At 37.4% G+C, this 18,997-nt stretch overlaps 1 protein-coding gene across 1 annotated transcript in view; it reads right to left on the bottom strand.

Annotated features, from left to right (window-relative positions):
- Nucleotides 1-18,997, bottom strand: part of nAChRalpha1 (nicotinic acetylcholine receptor alpha1) — a 641,991-nt gene that overhangs the window by 33,672 nt on the left and 589,322 nt on the right. Inside the window, exons 5-6 of the mRNA XM_069838062.1 lie at nt 14,991-15,171; nt 154-1,092 (exon numbers count right to left, since the gene is read on the bottom strand). Coding sequence (XP_069694163.1) covers nt 154-1,092; nt 14,991-15,171 — 1,120 coding nt within the window. The remainder of the gene's footprint in view (nt 1-153; nt 1,093-14,990; nt 15,172-18,997) is intronic.

The raw sequence follows: 18,997 nt of genomic DNA, 5'->3' as shown, positions 1-18,997 counted from the left end.
CGTTCTGTGGGTGTACATATACCTTAACATCCTTCACTCCCCCGCTAAAATTTTTTTTCCGGGTGCGCTCCTGAATTCCACTTTCCAAATAGCCTACTTTGTTACCCACATGCAGGTTTTGATATCACAGACTTGTAAAGGAGTTGTACTTACGTTTTCGAATTTGTCTTTATTCTTAACATGTTGAGCAATGAACCTGGCGTCCTCGATGGTTTTCTCCATCTCGTGCGACGGTTTATCGAACGTCGGGCTTTGATCGTGGGCTCCGCAAACCGCCGATGCCGCTCCAGCCACGCAGCCAGTGCCAGGACTGAAGAGGTCATCATCGGCTCCCGGTAGAGGCAGTGGTGGTTCCCCGAAGCAAGGCCCCCCTCCCGTATCGAAACGCGACGGAGGTAGAGCGGGGATATCGTAGTCCGCGCTGAACCTCTTTCCTCCGTACGTCATGTACTTGTCCATATCAGAAGATACGTCGAACACTCCCGTGAGGACCCCCTCGGGAGGCTTGAGTTCGTCCTCCTCGTCCTCCACAGAGTCCTCGGACTTCGGTCTTTCTATAAGTAACACCTTCGGGAGTAACTGGATAAACAACCGGTGCACCCAAGGCCTCATCCGATGTGTCACCGGCGACCGAAAATTCACGTTGAGCACAGCAATGGTTACCACTACCGAGAGAGTGACTAGAACCATGGTGAAGAGGAGGTACTTGCCCAAAAGAGGGACTGTGAGCGAGGTCGGCGGAATGATTTCGGCGAGCAGCAGGAAGAACACGGTGAGGGAGAGGAGGATGGAGATGCAGAGGGACACCTTCTCGCCCGAGTCGGACGGCAGGTAGAACACTAGAACGGAGAGGAACGAGATCCCCACGCACGGGATGATGAGGTTCACGGTGTAGAAAAGTGTCTTTCTTCGCAGAGTGATGTTAAAGATGATGTCGGGGTAAGGCTCCTCGCAGCAGCTGTAGAACTTCTCGTTGCGAACCGCCGGCACTCTCATGATGTCCCACTCCACCGACAGGTAGTAGTCCTGCAGGTCGATGCCGACGTCTATCGTGTCCGAGTCCGGCGACTGGGCGATATGGCGAAGGTCCACCTGCAGACAACAACACACAATTATCAAGTTCAGTGTACTAGTATGTGAAAATACTGTCAATTTATTTCGAAATATGATTCGATTTTCAGGGAACTGTGTGGTTAACTAAGCGAATCACTTAAACAAGAACTTCAATGAATAATTTCAAGGGAAAAAAAATGTTCCGGGGCCGGGTATCGATCCCGGGACCTCTGGTTGAACGTACCAGCGCTCTCCCAACTGAGCTACCCCGGAACTCCACCCGACACCGTATCAACTTTTCCCTTTATATCCACACAACTCGCGTGGGCTGACGAAACGCTAGAGATCCACATCGAGTGCACACAAACTCTGTGTGACTTGGAATTGTGGTTTTCTGTTAACGTATACAGTGACGTATATATTATTCAACTCTAATCTTTCAGGTGAAGCTACCTGTAAAGCAGATTTGAATCATTTCAAGGGAAAAATTGTTCCGGGGCCGGGTATCGATCCCGGGACCTCTGGTTGAACGTACCAGCGCTCTCCCAACTGAGCTACCAGGGAACTCCACCCGACACCGTATCAACTTTTCCCTTTATATCCACACAACTCGCGTGGGCTGACGAAACGCTAGAGATCCACATCGAGTGCACACAAACTCTGTGTGACTTGGAATTGTGGTTTTCTGTTAACGTATACAGTGACGTATATATTATGCAAATCTAGTCTTTCAGGTGAAGCTTCCTGTAAAGCAGATTTGAATAATTTCAAGGGAAAAAATGTTCCGGGGCCGGGTATCGATCCCAGGAACTCTGGTTGAACGTACCAGCGCGTACTTTGTAAGTACATATGTCGAGGCATTATGTAAACTATAGCACAGCAGTAATACTGAAATCACATTTCATATGAAGCACTTCAAAGCACGATCACGCTGAAACAAAACCTCTGTGAGACTGACTGAATGACTCCCGCGCTTCTACGAAGGGGAGGGGATTCAATTCGGCCGCAGTGCCGGGAGCTCGGTTATCAACTGTTGCTATCGCCGGCCGCCGTGCAACGAGCGACTCGACAGCGAAAGGCACTGTAATAAGAATATAAACCCATGCACCATCAACTTCTCTTGATTGCGAAGTCGCGGTTACTTGCCGCGTGTTTATTTCGCAATTATTCTTCTCCGGAGCATTTCATCATACTATTGAGGAGGCAGTGACTGGTTGATTTTTCGAATCGGTATTATAAAATATAGTCTAAATAATTGCAATTTGTATTTATTAGTGTACATATAAATGTAGACCTCTTTTATATTTATAATTCCTTGAGATAAGTAGTTCTGGAATGGAAAGAAATGAAAAGAGAGAGAGCATGAAATTTAAGCGCATACGAAAATTCATTTTTACTCGATCTTGTTGAGAAATGGATAACAGAAAAAGAAAAACAAACTGATGGCGTGACAATGAAACAAATAGAAGATTTCTGGAAGAAAACGCAGCTTGAGTTTTTTGGTGTTCCGGGTAAGTTAATTAAAAATATGTACAATTTTCTCCCATGCTTTATACGTAATGTAGCAACATTTTTTTATCCTACTATTTGTATCTGCTTATTCCTCAGGTGTTAAGTACAGAAAAAACCTACAATAATTTGAAAACAAGATATTAATGTTTGAAGAAGACGTGTATGGAAAGTCGCCAAACTGTAGCTCAAAAGTCACTAGATTCCTTATAAAAAATAAAGTTTTTTTCTTGTCGCTAGAGGATCCTGAAAAATCGCTAAATCCCTATTTAAGGAATAGAAAAGTTAAAAGAAATTGTCTCCGAAAAACAATTAAAAGTCGTTAAATTGGCAACGCTATTAGCATAAACGTAAGTTAGAGTTCGTGTAAACATAACCTCAAATAGTGTATATCGACATTCTGCACCATTTAATTGATTTAAATCAAATCTAGGCTTCGCCAAGCCTCGTTCCTGAATGATCCTTTTTCTGTCCACATTATTTAATGACATATCCTGAAATAAATCATCTTTCATGTCTCCAAATTCTATGATATGACGCACTTATTATTATTATTATTATTATTATTATTATTATTATTATTATTATTATTATTATTATTATTATTATTTATTTTTTCCCCTCGCTGTCATTTATGCTCGCTTTAACATCATTGGTCATATCGCGAGTTAAACTTTGGTTGAAATCTGAAGGCCTGTGTACTATTGTTGAGACTGGTTCTATTGTTGTGAACTAGATGGCGACTGTATATATGTTACTGATTTGTTATGAATATGATTTCGGTGATGAATGAGGCCGGTGATATTCAGGGATGTTGTGGCCCGAATTTCCTGGCATTTGCCTTACGGTTGAGGAAAAACCCTGAAAAACCTCAACCAGGAAATTCAACCCGACCGGGAATCGAACCCGGGACCTCTGCGTAAGAGACGAGCCTGCTGACCCCTACACCACAGAGGTGGTCTATTATATTATTATTATTTTTTTTTATTTTTTTTTTTGTCTATACCGTATCCAATCGCTCATACCAACTGGGTAATAACTCTCTCGTACTACATATCGTTATTTTGTAGTCACAGTATTGTCACGTAGCATTAGCGTATACTGTGTCAAAAACACCTTATTGCTAAACCTCTCCATTATCATACTCCATCTCGGATTCACAACCACGGTTAGCTAATTAACCGCTCGACTCGACCGGTTAGCAAATTCTCATGGTTAGATGGTTTAACTCGTAACCGAGCTTAGTGCCACAGAAAAAAAAAAACATAATGCGTGATTAATAATATTTATTATTTAAACGTTCTTAACCGAGGTTGGTGCACTCGGTCATTAATGTAGTTTGTTTATATCAGTCATTTATTTACTCAATGTGAATAATGTAAATTATTTATTTTCATAGCTTTATAAAGTATTTTTTTTATTTTATTATAAACAAGTATTATTGAGTTGGTCATGGTTGTATGTGTGATATTCTAATATTCAGTTTTCAATTACTAACTTAAAAGATTTCCAATTTTTATTATAGTACTGTGATATTCATTACTTGTAAATATGTTTTCCACCATGTCAAAATTATGTAGCATTAAGAACTTTGTCTTGAAAAGGAAGGGAGGCAAATTCAAATTTACTGTATATGTTACCTTATAGTGTCACCAGAAACATATCTGAAGTTCATTAATTTTGGTGCAAGTTTTCAACAAAATGGAACAGGGCTTTTGAACCATTCTGTGTTTTAAAAAATTGGATGATTATTTTATGTTGTTACATTTTTTGAAACTCTATAATGAATAATAGCCTACATAAATTGTTTATATTCCAAATGCTTAACGAAGATTGACGTATGATTTTGACTGGTGTTATTATAATATCCCCTTTGGTGGTAGTAAGTTGTGAAAAACCTTGGTAGCACGAGGGTTAACGACTTTTTTTTTAGCTGAAAGCACTTTATTGTAGAGTTGAATATACAATGAAAACATACTGGAAAAACTAACAAACTTAATTGAAACAATTTCCAGGAATTGACAAAAATAAAACCCTGCATCATAAACTGTACGAGCATTACCTGTAGGGTGGCTACAGGGAGAGGGTGATGATAAAGAAGATTATTATGGTTATTTTAGTTATCACGTAATATTTTTAAAATTTCATTTTCGGAATCGGAACCCTTTAAAATAAACGAGACAGAGTGTAAGCAAAGTAATGAAATCGAGGAATAAATGAGTTTTTGCGAAACACTGACAGACGTTTCATCAGTCCGTAATGAAGGCATAAACTCCCCTGCCCTCCGTCCTCGGTGTAATTTTAGTGACAGTTAATTAAGTTTTTATGAAAGGGAAAAAAGAGCGAGAGATCCATCTGCCCCGTGCCTGTCTCCAGAGTCGTAAGCTGTAACGTGTGTTAGCCGGGTATGTGTGAGCACAAGGGGTCAGATAAACACAATAATAACAAATTCAATTCGAAGAAGACAAAGAAATTCCACAACTGGGGTATAAACATTATGGGTCGATTTCTAAAACGAAGCCTTGACCACGGCCATGTCTTTAAACCGCGCTTGGATTTATAAAACGAGGTCTTTTTTATTTTTCTGAGCCATGGCTCGAAACCATGGTCTGAAGCAGAGACCACGGCTGGGGCAGGTTTAAAACCATGCCTTCATGTATACAAGATGGAGGTAGTAGATCAGCTGGATGATTATCGAAGGAAAATTTGTGTCTACGAGTATTAAATCTCCGGATTAGAATGATGAGAGACAGGAATAATCCTTTGTAACTACATAACGACGATACTTTCAGGCGATAACTACATAACGACGATACTTTCAGGCGATAACTACATAACGACGATACTTTCAGGCGATAACTACATAACGACGATACTTTCAGGCGATAACTACATAACGACGATACTTTCAGGCGATAACTACATAACGACGATACTTTCAGGCGATAACTACATAACGACGATACTTTCAGGCGATAACTACATAACGACGATACTTTCAGGCGATAACTACATAACGACGATACTTTCAGGCGAATATTTCGATTTTCGAAGAAATCAACGAAAAATTTAGCAAGAATCCTAAATAATAATCTGCAACGAAGTGCAAGAGACGGCGGGTTGACACCTTCTTGTTGCTTCGAGGGAAGTAAGATATAATATTTTATATTAATTATACCTTTATGCCTATAAATTACCAATCAATAGTTTCAAAACTAGGTTTTACAATTGGTTATTAAATAATCCTTTTTATTCTGTTGCTGAGTTTTTCAACACAAATTTGTATGAAATTGTATTTTAATAAATAAGTTCGATTACAATTTAGTTACTTTTTTTCAATTTAAAAGTTTCAAATTATTTCATGTTTTCATTGTATTACTTAAATTTTACTGTTTCTGTTATTAGTGTTTTTTTAATGTATTTACTGTATATGTTTTTTCAATATATTCTGACGAAGCCTAAAACTGTATGTCTAATGGCCAAATAAATTGAATTGAATTGAATATAAGACGATATATCTTAATTCTTAGTCTTTATGGTAGTTTTGGACATTTATTTAATACTCGAAAATGATGTGGGCCTACAAGAATATGAAGCAAACGTGATTTTGTCTTATTTTAAGTTTTGTGCTACTGGGGCTTTCCACGTAGTACTAGCCTTTTTTTTTTTTCGTTGTTGGTAACTCTATAGCATATATTAGATGTTTATGGTTGTGCTAACAGATGGAGTTACCTGTCAACAATGTGACGCTGAAACGTGTGTTCAGGTTACTGCCCAGCGACAATCCTGATGTATTTTTAATTTGTGATGATTTGTTAATTAATATTAACCCGGCACACTCACAATCACACTCACATTCATACAAATTTCCAGACTCTAGACACCCAGGGAATTCTTCTTCTTCTTCAAGAAAAATTCACCGAGCGCCGAGCCCGGGAATCGAACCCGGGACCTCCTGATCTGGAAGCCAGCATGCTGAAAATAAAAACAATACTACGTTTTAGTTTCAATTTAAATTTTAATCCAGTTAATATTTAGGTTATTAATTCCTTAGAACCGGGTTTTCAGGTAGTTAATGTTGGTAGTAGTTATGAATAAATGAAAACTACAACATAAACGCTCGACTTTTGTTAATTATTTGTGTAACATCATTCTGGTACCTAAAAATCCGTTCCCTATTAAATACTAAGTAAAGCAAGTATTTTAAACGCACATAATAAATCTGTAAATTAGTAAATTATAACAATACCTTAGCTTAGAACAAAAGAATGTGATTTACTGCAATTCAATAAAAATATTAATCCCGATATTCATTTCTTTCTGATATCGACTGGTTACAGGGATAAAAATCGATTCTAAGCTGCGTTGCCACGACCCTCCGTTTCTTCTCAAGCCGCGTCTCGACTTCGTTTAGAAATCGCATAAGGATTCAGACCTCGATCGCGGCTTAAAAGCCGAGGTTTGGAACCACGATTTCGTCCGTGTTTTAGAAATCGACACTATAAGTTTATTAAGCATAGGCCTATATTATGAGTGGAAAACATATGGAACAAATGAAGCGCAGACAAAATAATATGTAATATAAACAAATAACGTAACTTTCTGCAAAATTACAGAACAAAATAATAGTGGACGGATTGGTTTCAGAATTACATAGTTTGCTGGCATAATACAGGGTGGACCATAATTGATGGAACACATTTCTAGACATGGACGAGGCATATTTATTAAACACAAAAAACTGTAATTTATTATGTAACTCATAACCAAGCACTATGTTCATTATTTGAATATCATACTCTATCGGTGGGCACGACCTTGACAAGAACATTTTTGGGCTCTCTTAGGAGCAAATCACACAGAGAGGACAGACAGGACGTGGCTCGGACGTCGGGCGGAGACATGACGCGGACATGACGTAAGCAAAGCATACTGAAGAGACAAAAACTCTTGCAGCACTTGCTCGTCGCACAACTTTCGTAATGTTTTCTTCAAACGATGATGTACAAATAAAAGCAAAATTTGTAATTTTTTTCCATTTAGTAATAAAGATTAATCTAAAAAATTGAAAAAGGATTTAAAACTAACGACTTCTATATCCTTGATTTAGAACTGACATTATATCTCACTGTATTCCCATTAAATGATAATGGTGTCATGTACATGAAATTAAAAGAATAGGCTAGTATCTAAAACTTGATGGGTGCTATTCATAGACATTTCGCTAGCCCGCGCTACGAGCGTGCTAAACTAGCCCCGGCTATCCACTGGTTACTTGTACAGGATTCATATCATATCATATCGCTAACACTGGTTTATGAATACGAAAAAAGTTAGTTCGCTGATCATCCAACGGAAGCCAGCGCTAAGAATGTCTATGAATATGACCCTAAATTATTAAACTCACTGACACTGTAGAGTGAATTTGCCATCAATGCCATGAGTTCACGTGACATTCTTCTCAAAGTTTTGAAAAGCCTCGGACTAAACCCAACCAGGTAATCAACTTAAGCGGGATCCGAACCCGCGGCCAAGAGAAGCCCCGGAATACGAATCTAGATCGCTAACCCTTATGTTATGCCTGTAGTCATATGATAATAAGAAGCTTATCTGAAGGGTGACACATACGGAATGAAAACAGACTTTTACAAACAAAGTAGGATAAGGGACATGGTATACTTAGCAACCTGGTTGTTGTGTGTTTCCTTGAATGTTTGTGCGAGATCGTGCATATTTGCTTGCTTTCCGCACAAAAAACAATACGCGGTAAGTGTGAAATACCACATTCAGTATTCCCAACGTAACACACATAACAATTTCCCTCTTCTTACCGCTTAAGCGCCACATTCATTTTACTGCTTTAGGCTTTTAACTTATTATTTTTAGAGACGTTTAACATAGTAATAATTATAAATTGGAAACTTACCACTGCAATTTCACCTAAATTGTATGATTAATTATTGTTTTTAAATATTTGCAAAAATTAAGTAAAGTCTACTACTCCACGAAACTTATTGCATTCCTGATACAAGTAACATTAAGGAAGCCGTGAAAAAATCAACAAGATTCCAGATGCCGATGTTATTACTGCAATATGTTATATAAATAATATTGTTGAAATATTAAAATGAAAAATAAATCATTACATAACCTTACCGTTTGTTTTAAGTTCGCATTTATAGACTGGGAAAAAAAAAAGAGAGACGTATATCACGGCCTGCTGGAGTATAGTAAACATAGAAAACATTTTATAGCAACAATGTTGAAGAAAGATATTTTGGTTTTCCGAAGTTGCCGTCATTAAACAGAAACCAAGATGGAGATTTCATTGCAACTAATTAGAAAATCCGTCTTTCAGGTATGTAATAAACGATCTTTGGACAAAATAATGTACGATACACGAGCGGTATGTTTGTTTTCATGTTCTGGGAAATTACAAAAGCTCAACTACGTTTCGCTTTTTCAATCTTTTCCTCGACCATGAAAACGTCAACATACCGCTCTTGTAACGCATATTACTATTGTGTTGTGTAGAGACTAGAAAGAATAAGTTGGACAAAATAAAGTTAATTTTGTAATTAAATTTAACACAAACATAAAGCATGAAACATGAAAATTGAAAACCAAAAAGAATGTATGCCTTGCTTTCCTTTACTTGGTTATTTAATGACGCTGTAGCAACTACTTTGCTATTTAACGCCGATGTAATTGGTAATATTGAAATACAGGGACATCATTTTATTTTTACTTCAATTTTTATTGCACCTGAGTTTTTGAATGCACTTCACTCCCGCGCCTTCTACTAATGAAGTTCAACCGTTCACACAGATCCAAGACCGCATATACAGTCATAGTAGCCTTACGGTCATAATAAACAGTATGTTCCAAAAATATGTTCGCGTTTTCCAGTGACGAAAGAACTTTCAATATTGAATCATTTTCGCACAGGTACTGTCGTCCATTTGCCTACGTCGCATCCCGGTTTCCCCCACCCGCTTCTATTCGCCTCTCTGTAAGGAATTGGACGTCTACGTAATATTATACACATACATTTGTTTAAAATAACTCAAATAGAAGGATTTTACTAAAGATGTTACTAAATAAAAGGGCCTCGTCAAGTAAGTAACTGTCACGTGATTTCCCCCCTGTCTACGACTCTACGACATAACCACTTGGACGGACAGTGGTTAGCATGTCTGAGTAATTTTATCTTTGCGGGTCGGGCAGAAGTGAAGATTGAATTTACAGTACATAAGTTACTCTTTTATAGAGTAGGTGCAGAATTATTTGAATATGAGTTACTCATACGAAGTACGAACCTGATGATTGGAATTACGTACAATAGTGTATAGTGCGATAATATGCACATTAGAACTGAAGCCTGTATCGAAATGAACACGCACCATTTTCAAAAATGTGTTTAAATATCCATATTATGATTATTTTTCAATTTAACTTCATTCTCTATATTGTACGCTAATGTGCTGTAGACAGTATAATATACATTGCATAACGTCAGCATGGGTAGCTCAGTTCGTGAGTAAAAACACTCATTGTTAATACTATACTGTATTTTGATTAAACAAAAACCTAATGAAAATTATCAAACTCAAAATCGCGATAGTTCCTAGTTTACGTAAATGGACGAACTACTTTTCTTCCCTCCTATACCTAGTAAAGTGATTTGTTTGTATATTACGTCAGTACCATCGAACTCCAGTCGTGGAAGGGGGTAGCAAACGGTGTTTCCGGTTCTCAATCATAGATCCAAAGGTATAGCCAGGTTAATATTAGAAATTTTAGTAAAAATAAAATGATGTCCCTGTAGTAGTTGGCGAGATAAAAGATTCGCCATAAATTGCCTGACATTCGCCTTACTGTTGGAAAAACCTCGTAAAAACCCTAATTATTCCAAGCGGGAATCAAACCCACGCAATTCCGAATTAACAGACAAACGCGCTACCGCCGCTGGCTAATTCCCTTACTACAGAAATATAATCTAAATCACGACAGATGATAAAAAAATAAGTCATTGAAAATGGGGATAGAAAATGCTAGTTTCCAAATAAGCTATTGTCTTTCACTACTAAAACTTCTAATCTCATTCTTGTCTGTAGTTTAGCCTATATCATCGTCACCGTGTGAGATAGGTAAAGCCATTTCACCAGGTACGTTTTTGTTGTGAGAAAGAATGAATGTCTGGCAGGTGTGAAAACATTACTACCTGCGATATGCATACGTTATGAAGGTTTTTACCTTCAACATAAAAAGGAGACATGCCGTACTGCATAGAACGTTTTTGCTATAACCGTAAAATTTCAAATTGTACTATACATTCAATAAGGGGAACACGAAAGGTGATATAATACACGAGAGCGAAATCGCTATCAGAATAAGAAGTCATAATTTTATATGTATATGGTACAATAAAAGGAACGATGGTGAAAAGGAAAATTTGGTAAAGGAAAATAAAAGTCTTTCAGCATGTTTCAAGACATATACAAAGAATTGTTGCGTGTCACAGGGGAATCGGAGTAGCCAGATAAAATTCTTGTGTTGCCTTTACCATGGGCTCGCATAACAAACGTTGTAAATTGGGATTGGTTAGAATTAGTTTAGTAAACATGTTAGTAGGTCGAAGAAAATACAAGAAAGAAATAAAACCTACACTGGACCTTGACTAACAGCAGTTATACTGGGTGTTCATTTCAAAGTGTGTCATGACGTCACTGTTGTTGGGTCACCGATTTGAAGCGAGTTTCAGCTTATATGTTAGAGAAGTTGCCTATTATTTAAGGCGTTCTTCAATCTGAACTTGAGAACGTGTACGGTATAACTTGAACGTCGTAGCAACAGATGGCGGTCTGTACGGTCTGTGTGCTACCATAACCTCTTTCGAACTGTGTTTTGCGCCGGCAAGTCGTACGTAGGGTTATTTGTTATCATCGGTTGCGTACGGTAACATTCCACAACACAAATCAAATGCTCCGTGTCCATGTTGACCGTCGAAGTTAATGTCAACAAATACGTAAGTAATCGTCTTAACCCTCTCCCCATATCCCGACAGTACATATTTCCAAACAGTTCACATTCCTGCCACTACCGGCGTTACCGTACGTATCGGTATGTACTCTTCAGAATGAACGCCGTACTTGCTAGGCAACTTTTCTGCCTCTTAGGTTATGCACCTCTGCGGAAGTGCAGGAAGATTGAATTCTCTAGGCTCATCGGCTAGCCACATGACGGCATACAGCGAGCCATGATACATTTTGAACTGAACACCCAGTACTAAGGTTGGATAAAAAGTAATGACAACAGTTCGATATTTCTGACTTGGCTTTATTCACAGGGGTACAACATTTACGTACCTTCTATATAGTCCCCCCCTTATTTATTACCTTTTGCCAAATGTTTGGAAGGCGTCGTACACTATCAGCGCGTCCATCTTTGTTGATGTTACGTATTGACCGCCTTAAAGCACGGTTTAAGTTCATCTCTGGTATTGTACCGGGTCCCTCGCAGTGGTTCTTTCACTTTGGTGAAAAGATCGTAATCGCATGGATCATATCGGGTGAGTACGGTGGATGTTCCAGTAGTCCGCGTTTTCCGTCTGCCTTGGAGGTACAGCGTGGTGCAGTATTACCCCTTCAATTTCATATGCCACAATGAACATCACTTTCACATCCCTGCCTTCCCGGAACGCTTTAACCCATCGTGCCACTGTGCGATATGGCAACGCTGCATCGGCATATGCTTCATGCAGTCCCTGAAAACATTCTTGTGCACTACGACCTCGTGTCACTTCAATTTTGATCCAGGAAAGTTCCTCTAGTTTTGTAAACGTGGTATTAGGGCGCTCGCACTATCCCTATGAAAGTCAACGTTCTACACAGCGCAGTAGATTGACAGAGTACTGTCGCCGCTGGCTGCACTAACTCGTCTAACAGCCCTTGATCATTTCCACACAGCTGGCAACTCTCGAACGCACCATCGTCACGTGACAGCAGTGTTGCCATTACTTTTTATCCAACCTATGTATGTACAATGATGAAGGATGGATAGAACGGAGAAACATTCTCTCCGTCACCGGAACCCGAACCAGGGTTTTCAGCTCTATGTGCTGACGCTTTATCCACTAAACCAAACCGGATTCCAGTTCCGATGTCGGATAGAATCCCCTCAGTTTAAGTTCTATCTCTCAGTTTTTCCCTTTGGTGGCCTACTCTCATGTAATGTATCACAGAATATGTGACAGTGGCACAATATCCAACGCACTAAGTACAGACGTGCACTCATTATGAGTGACTAAGTGGCCGGGATCCCACGGGTTGAGCGCCGTCTTGAATCACTAAGTGATTACTTACGCATATCATATTATTATGATATACCGAAGTACATATGATATTTCCGTGCATGAATTCTGCGTTATCATGTGATGAAAGATGGATAGGTGGATAGTTATATGTCCGCCATGTTGAACATTTTTCCTTGGATAAATAGATATCCAACCATCTATGACTGGATAAATTATCCAATAAATTAGAACAGGATAAAATGTCGAGGTTGGAACAAAACCGGTCATTTTCACCGAAAACAAAAAATGTGTTTTTCATGGTTTCAGTATGTTCAGAGAGGCATCTTTCTGAATATGTTACAGTCTTTATTCCAACACGGCCATTTCCATGAGAAACAGTATGATAAAATCAGTATTACCAATAAAAACCGGATAATTCCATATCATAGGCTACTAATGCCGATCTTCATTGTCTTTGTCGTATCAAAAACGGACATTTCCAACACTTTGTATGTGTTGCAATCACCAATCATTTCAAAATCGATCATTTCCACTTCTATGTGCAAGTGACTAGTATGGTTTACAGCTATAAATGTCAAATAGCTTTTTCCGAATAAAAGTGAGCATTTCCATCATATTTCCAAACGAAACCGGGCATTTCTAAATACTTTTGTCTATAAAATGCACGAAAATAACTAAAACCATGATTATTGGCACCATTAGAATAACGGACGTAGCATGCACGACACATAAAATTGTCGTTCACTTTGGGGTAAAGTGAAGACTCGATACAGTTTTTCCTATTTCCTGAAAAAAATACTAATTAAATTGGAACACTCAAGTAACACACATTTGCAAAAAAATATTTTCTCAACTTCACTCCTTGTTCCATATGAAAGAATTTCTACCACTTAGTCTAAAAAAAAAAAAAAAAAAAATCTTATTCAGACGCTTGTAATGCCCCATTTTGATTATTGCGATTCCTTGCTAACTAATGTAAGTTCACTCATAGCTGAGAGACTACAACGTGTTCATAATGTGTGCATACGATTCATCTGCAATACTCGTAAATTTGACCATATAACACCTTCCCTCCAGTTACTTTCATGGGTGCGTCTGAAGGAACGAAGAACAATACATTCACTGTCTCTTTTATTTAGAATCATGCATACTTCTACTCCGAATTATCTGTTATCGCGCTTTCAATTTCCTACAACTCTTCGAAACCGACATCAAGCACTTCTTTCTATCCCTCATCATAGAACGTCTTTATACTCATCTTCCTATACTTCAGAAATACCTCGCCTCTGGAATTCGTTACCTAATGACGTCAGGGACTGCCGGGCTTTATCACAATTCAAAATTAAATTGAAAAATTTTGTCTTAGTTAATATTTTTATGTATTGCTAGAAGTATTGATTTGTGTTTTTTCTTCTTTTTCTTTTTTAATCTAGATTAAAATTCCAAGTTTCTTTTTTATGTTAGTTAATTAGTTAGGATACAATTAATTATGATACTTAATCACTCATTTAAAGTTTGTGTGACTGCAACCTGTGTATATTTTTGTGTGGCTTTACTTTGTTTATAGTGTGGTTTTCTCTCTCTCTTTATTTCTTGTGTAGCTTTATTTTGTATATAGTGTATTTTTTTCTGTTTATTTATATTATTGTATTTGTATTCCTGGTGTTGTGGAAGAGAAGGCCTGATGGTCTTAACTACACCAGAATAAATAAATAAATAAATAAATAAATAAATAAATAAATAAATAAATACATAAATAAATACATAAATATATAATTTTAATAATGACCGGTTTTTATCGATTATCTTGAGTTTGTAGAAACAGATTTTCATATTTATCAAGAAGATAAGAAGTTATCCAACGTTCTAGAAACCTGCCGGACGTCGCTCGAAGTGTTGGACGAATAATGGAAAGTTAAGAAAAATTATTCTTAAAAAGATTAAGATATTTCTTAAGATTTCTGACTCTTCAATGGCTATAATGTAGTTCACAACAAAGCTCGAAATGAATAGAGTTTCTCTAAGTCTTAATCAATGTATTTATGTAAGTTTCTTAGCTCATCGGAAGACTTGTTTTATAGGCTATTTAAGATAGCAAATAGAGTGTACGGACCAGATAGCCGTCATACGTCCAGGATCCGAACTTCATGAAGCACGTCTGCTCGTCGAACGGGAAGTACTCGACATCGATCTCGCAGAAGGACTTGTAGATGGCCGGCGGCTTCCACACTACCTTCCCCGTGTGGTGCAGGATCGCTTTAGTCATTATCGTCACCTCGTAGTTGCCGTCGGCGCTGAAAAACACAAACACAACCGACTGAAAACAACAAACCCTGGCCACCATACATTCACAAACATTAACTTGTATACCATGAAAATAATAGTACCGTAAAATGGGGCGAATAGGAACGAATTTTTACCATAAAATTTACTTAGTCTTACGTTATTAAAAAAGTGTAAAATTGTTAAAAAAAAAGGCATATGCCTTCGACAGACGGCCCGTTTCAACGCTATGTCACGTCATCCTCAGTGTCTCTTGAACCACTGGTGATCTTGACTCTACGATGTGCATTTGTCGATGGTAGGGGTGGGGGTGTGTTGCTCCTATGGTGGGGGTTGGCTGTTTGTGTGTTATGATGTATTATGACGTCGAATAATGTGTGTGTATTGAACAGCAATTGTGTGTTAAGTGTATATTGTGGGTATGCTATTGTATTCTTATATATTTCGTATTGTTCTATAATGTTTAACTGTGAAATTTTTGGTGTGATGTGTAAAATTTCCATATCTGTTTCTATATCATTGTAGTCATGATTATTGTTGATAATGTGGTCTGCGTAATTTGATGTGATGTAGGGTTTGGTTACAGCTTTAATATGTTCATTATATCTTGTGTGAAAGGATCTTCCTGTCTGTCCCATGTAAAAATGTGGGCAACTATTGCATTTTAGTTTGTAAACTCCAGTTGAATTATATTTATTTGAATGTTTAATGTGATTATTTAGATATTTCTGTGTTGTGTTAATTGTTTTGTATGCTATCTTGTATTTTAGTTTTCTGAATGAAGTTGCAATTTTGTGAGTATTGGTATTGTGATATGTTAATCTTATATATTTATTCTCACCTGGTGTTTGTGTTGGTTTGTTCTGTTTTTGTTTTGCCTTTTTTATTAGTGTGTCTATTATGTTAGGGTTGTATCCATTGTCTTGTGCTATATATTTTTACAAATGCACATCATAGAGTCAAGATCACAGTGGTTCAAGAGACACTGAAGATGACGTGACATAGCGTTGAAACGGGCCGTCTGTCGAAGGTATATGCCTTTTTTTTAAAACAATTTTACACTTTTTTAACGTAAGACTAAGTAAATTTTATGGTTTTAACAAAGTGTTAACGAGAACTTTAATCAACGAATTTTTAATATATTTTATTTCTTGTTTGTATTTATTAACACTACAATTGGGTATAAACCCGGTAGCAGTGATATATAATATACAATAATACCATTAAAATTATACAATAATTACAGCAATAAAAGAAAAATAAAAAAATAAAAAAAAATAAATAAAATAAAATAAAATAAACCTAAATTTCTAACTATAAATAAATAGATACAATAAATCTAGGACTATAAATAAAAACTATTCTATAATAACGCCTACAATAAGCAAAAGTAAACCTAACTTATAAGTGCTTCTATTTCACCCAACTATTACCAATTTAAGTAATTATATATCATCTAAATTATTTACAAATCAACTTAATTACATATCATCTTAATTAATTACATATCACCTTAATTTATTTACATATCAACTAAATTACATATCATCTTAATTAATTACATATCAACTTAATTAATTACATGAACAACTTAGATAATTACCCTGTCCTACAATTACATTTTCAGTCTAATCTTCTCAACCTTTCCTTAAATGTATTCATTTTGAAAGGGACCACCCTGAAAGATTGCCGCAGGTAAGCTGTTCCAGTCTACTATTGTGCGGTTAACAAAGGAAAATTTTGCCACGCCCGTTCTTTGTTTTCTACATTTAAACTTCCTAATGTGATCTTTGTGTCAAAGAGTAAATCAATTTTAAAACTACGTTGTATCCCACACGAAAATGGCCCAAAGTCCTCACTAGAACAGGGGATATTTCGGCAGACGGGTAACATCAATAGTCACTTCAACTCCGTTACGTTAAATGACTCGGACCTGACATCAAAGACCGCATTATCGAAGTGTGAGTGCCATGCTATATCATTATGCTCACTCGGCACGTCACCCACGGTTGTTTGTTGTTGATGGTGCGTGTGTGACCAGTTGCAGATATGTCACCCACTGCTCTATGTGTTACAATAACGTAATGTCACGTATCAGCTTCAAGTCAATAAAGCAAAGGACCTGCGACATGAAACATAAGAACCAAATTGCAAGTATCGCTCCCGAGAGTGCACTTGACATACACTGCCTCATACTGTTGAAATCTAAAATACGAGGGAGGATCGGAAAGTAACGTTCAACAGTTTTTATGCAAAATATTTAACAGGTAAGAAAAATAAATCATGCACAAATTGCTACAAGTTTTATCTATTTTTCGACATATGAACCAAGTCTCTCGACATATTTTTTCCATCGTGACACCAATTTGAATATAATATATTACCAGACAGTGGATGCGGGATGACTTAACGAAAAGTGAAATTGTTTCGTATCAGTGTATATGGCAAGTGCCGCGTCGTCCGTCTTTTGTGTACCTGGCGAGTACAGCAGCGTACAAAACGAAGGAACCCCGGTCCGTTCATAGTAACATTGCAACGCAATGTGTGCAATTGTGTTATCCTGCTCAAGTATTTAGTACGAGTTGAATATGTTGCGCTGATCCATTCATAATGTAGAAGGCAAAACGTTAAATTCGCTCAGAGATACGAAATGCAATTAAGAAGTATTAAGAGTGACATTGTATGTATTAACGAAGACAATATCGTGTGTAATGTATGTAAAATTGAAATAAAAACCAGAACAACTCTGGCTATAGAGAAACATTGCAACAGTACATCGCACAGGAAATGCGTTGAAATGAAATCTAAGGAACCATCATCATCATCATCATCATCATTTAGTTGTGCGGGTCTAAACGATATGTGCAACATGATGCTCAGTGCAAATATTCCTCTAAAAATTGAGCGATCCCCATTTTAGGGGATTTCTTCAGAAATTCTTTCGATACAAAAACTGTTTAAGCGATAGGCGAAGACGATTCAGCTTCGAAAACTTACGAGGATATATCATCGTGTACTGCAACGATGGTAATTGGATCAATGATGACGAGGACTGAACCTTGCAAGGAATGTACTACAGTACGTTATTTTTTTTCCTTCTGACTGCACGGAGATACCGTAGCATGTTGACGTCGTCTGTTTACGTTTAAAATCTGTTGAGCCAATGGTCTGAATGAAAAAAAAATGTAACATATAGTAAATGTCCACCTACATTCAACGATAAGTCATCCCGGATCCAGTGTCTATATATTGCACATAGAACTCAGTTTCCTAGCATAGACACCTGCGCACGACCGATTTCACTTTTTCATTCGAGCGGAAGCGTTGCCCTCCTTGGAATTACTTCATTGGTCCGAAGAGATGGAAATCGGATGGTGCAAGATCTGTACTGTAGGATGATTGATTCAACACCATCCAGCAAAATTTCTCAATTTTTCCAGGAAAAGAATCTGCAACATGGAGACGAGCATTGTCGTGAAGAAGTCTTAAATTTGTAGCATCTCTGTTAGGACGTTTGTTTTGAAGGACACGACGCATATATGTCAATGTTTAAGCAGCTCTTCACACATAGACGATACAGTACAGTGCGTGTGAATAGTCGCTACACAATCCATTAATGAATGCATATTAACATATCTACATGAGAATTAGACAATCTTACGAGGATTATTCTTTAAAGAAGAGTGCTATACGTACAGGTAGAGTGTCAACACTCGGAGGTTTTAGTTGCAAGTTAAGGTTTATAAAGATTCTTATGTCCGGTAAACCGAACAGTAGTTCACATTTAAAGCATTCCCTTGCAGCGTTTCCAACCATGTTAATAGAATTTTATTCACA

This window comes from Periplaneta americana, chromosome 1, assembly GCF_040183065.1.
Source record: "Periplaneta americana isolate PAMFEO1 chromosome 1, P.americana_PAMFEO1_priV1, whole genome shotgun sequence".
Lineage (NCBI taxonomy): Eukaryota > Metazoa > Arthropoda > Insecta > Blattodea > Blattidae > Periplaneta > Periplaneta americana.
Note: the sequence above shows the minus strand (reverse complement) of the source record. Positions and strands in the feature narration are given on the sequence as shown.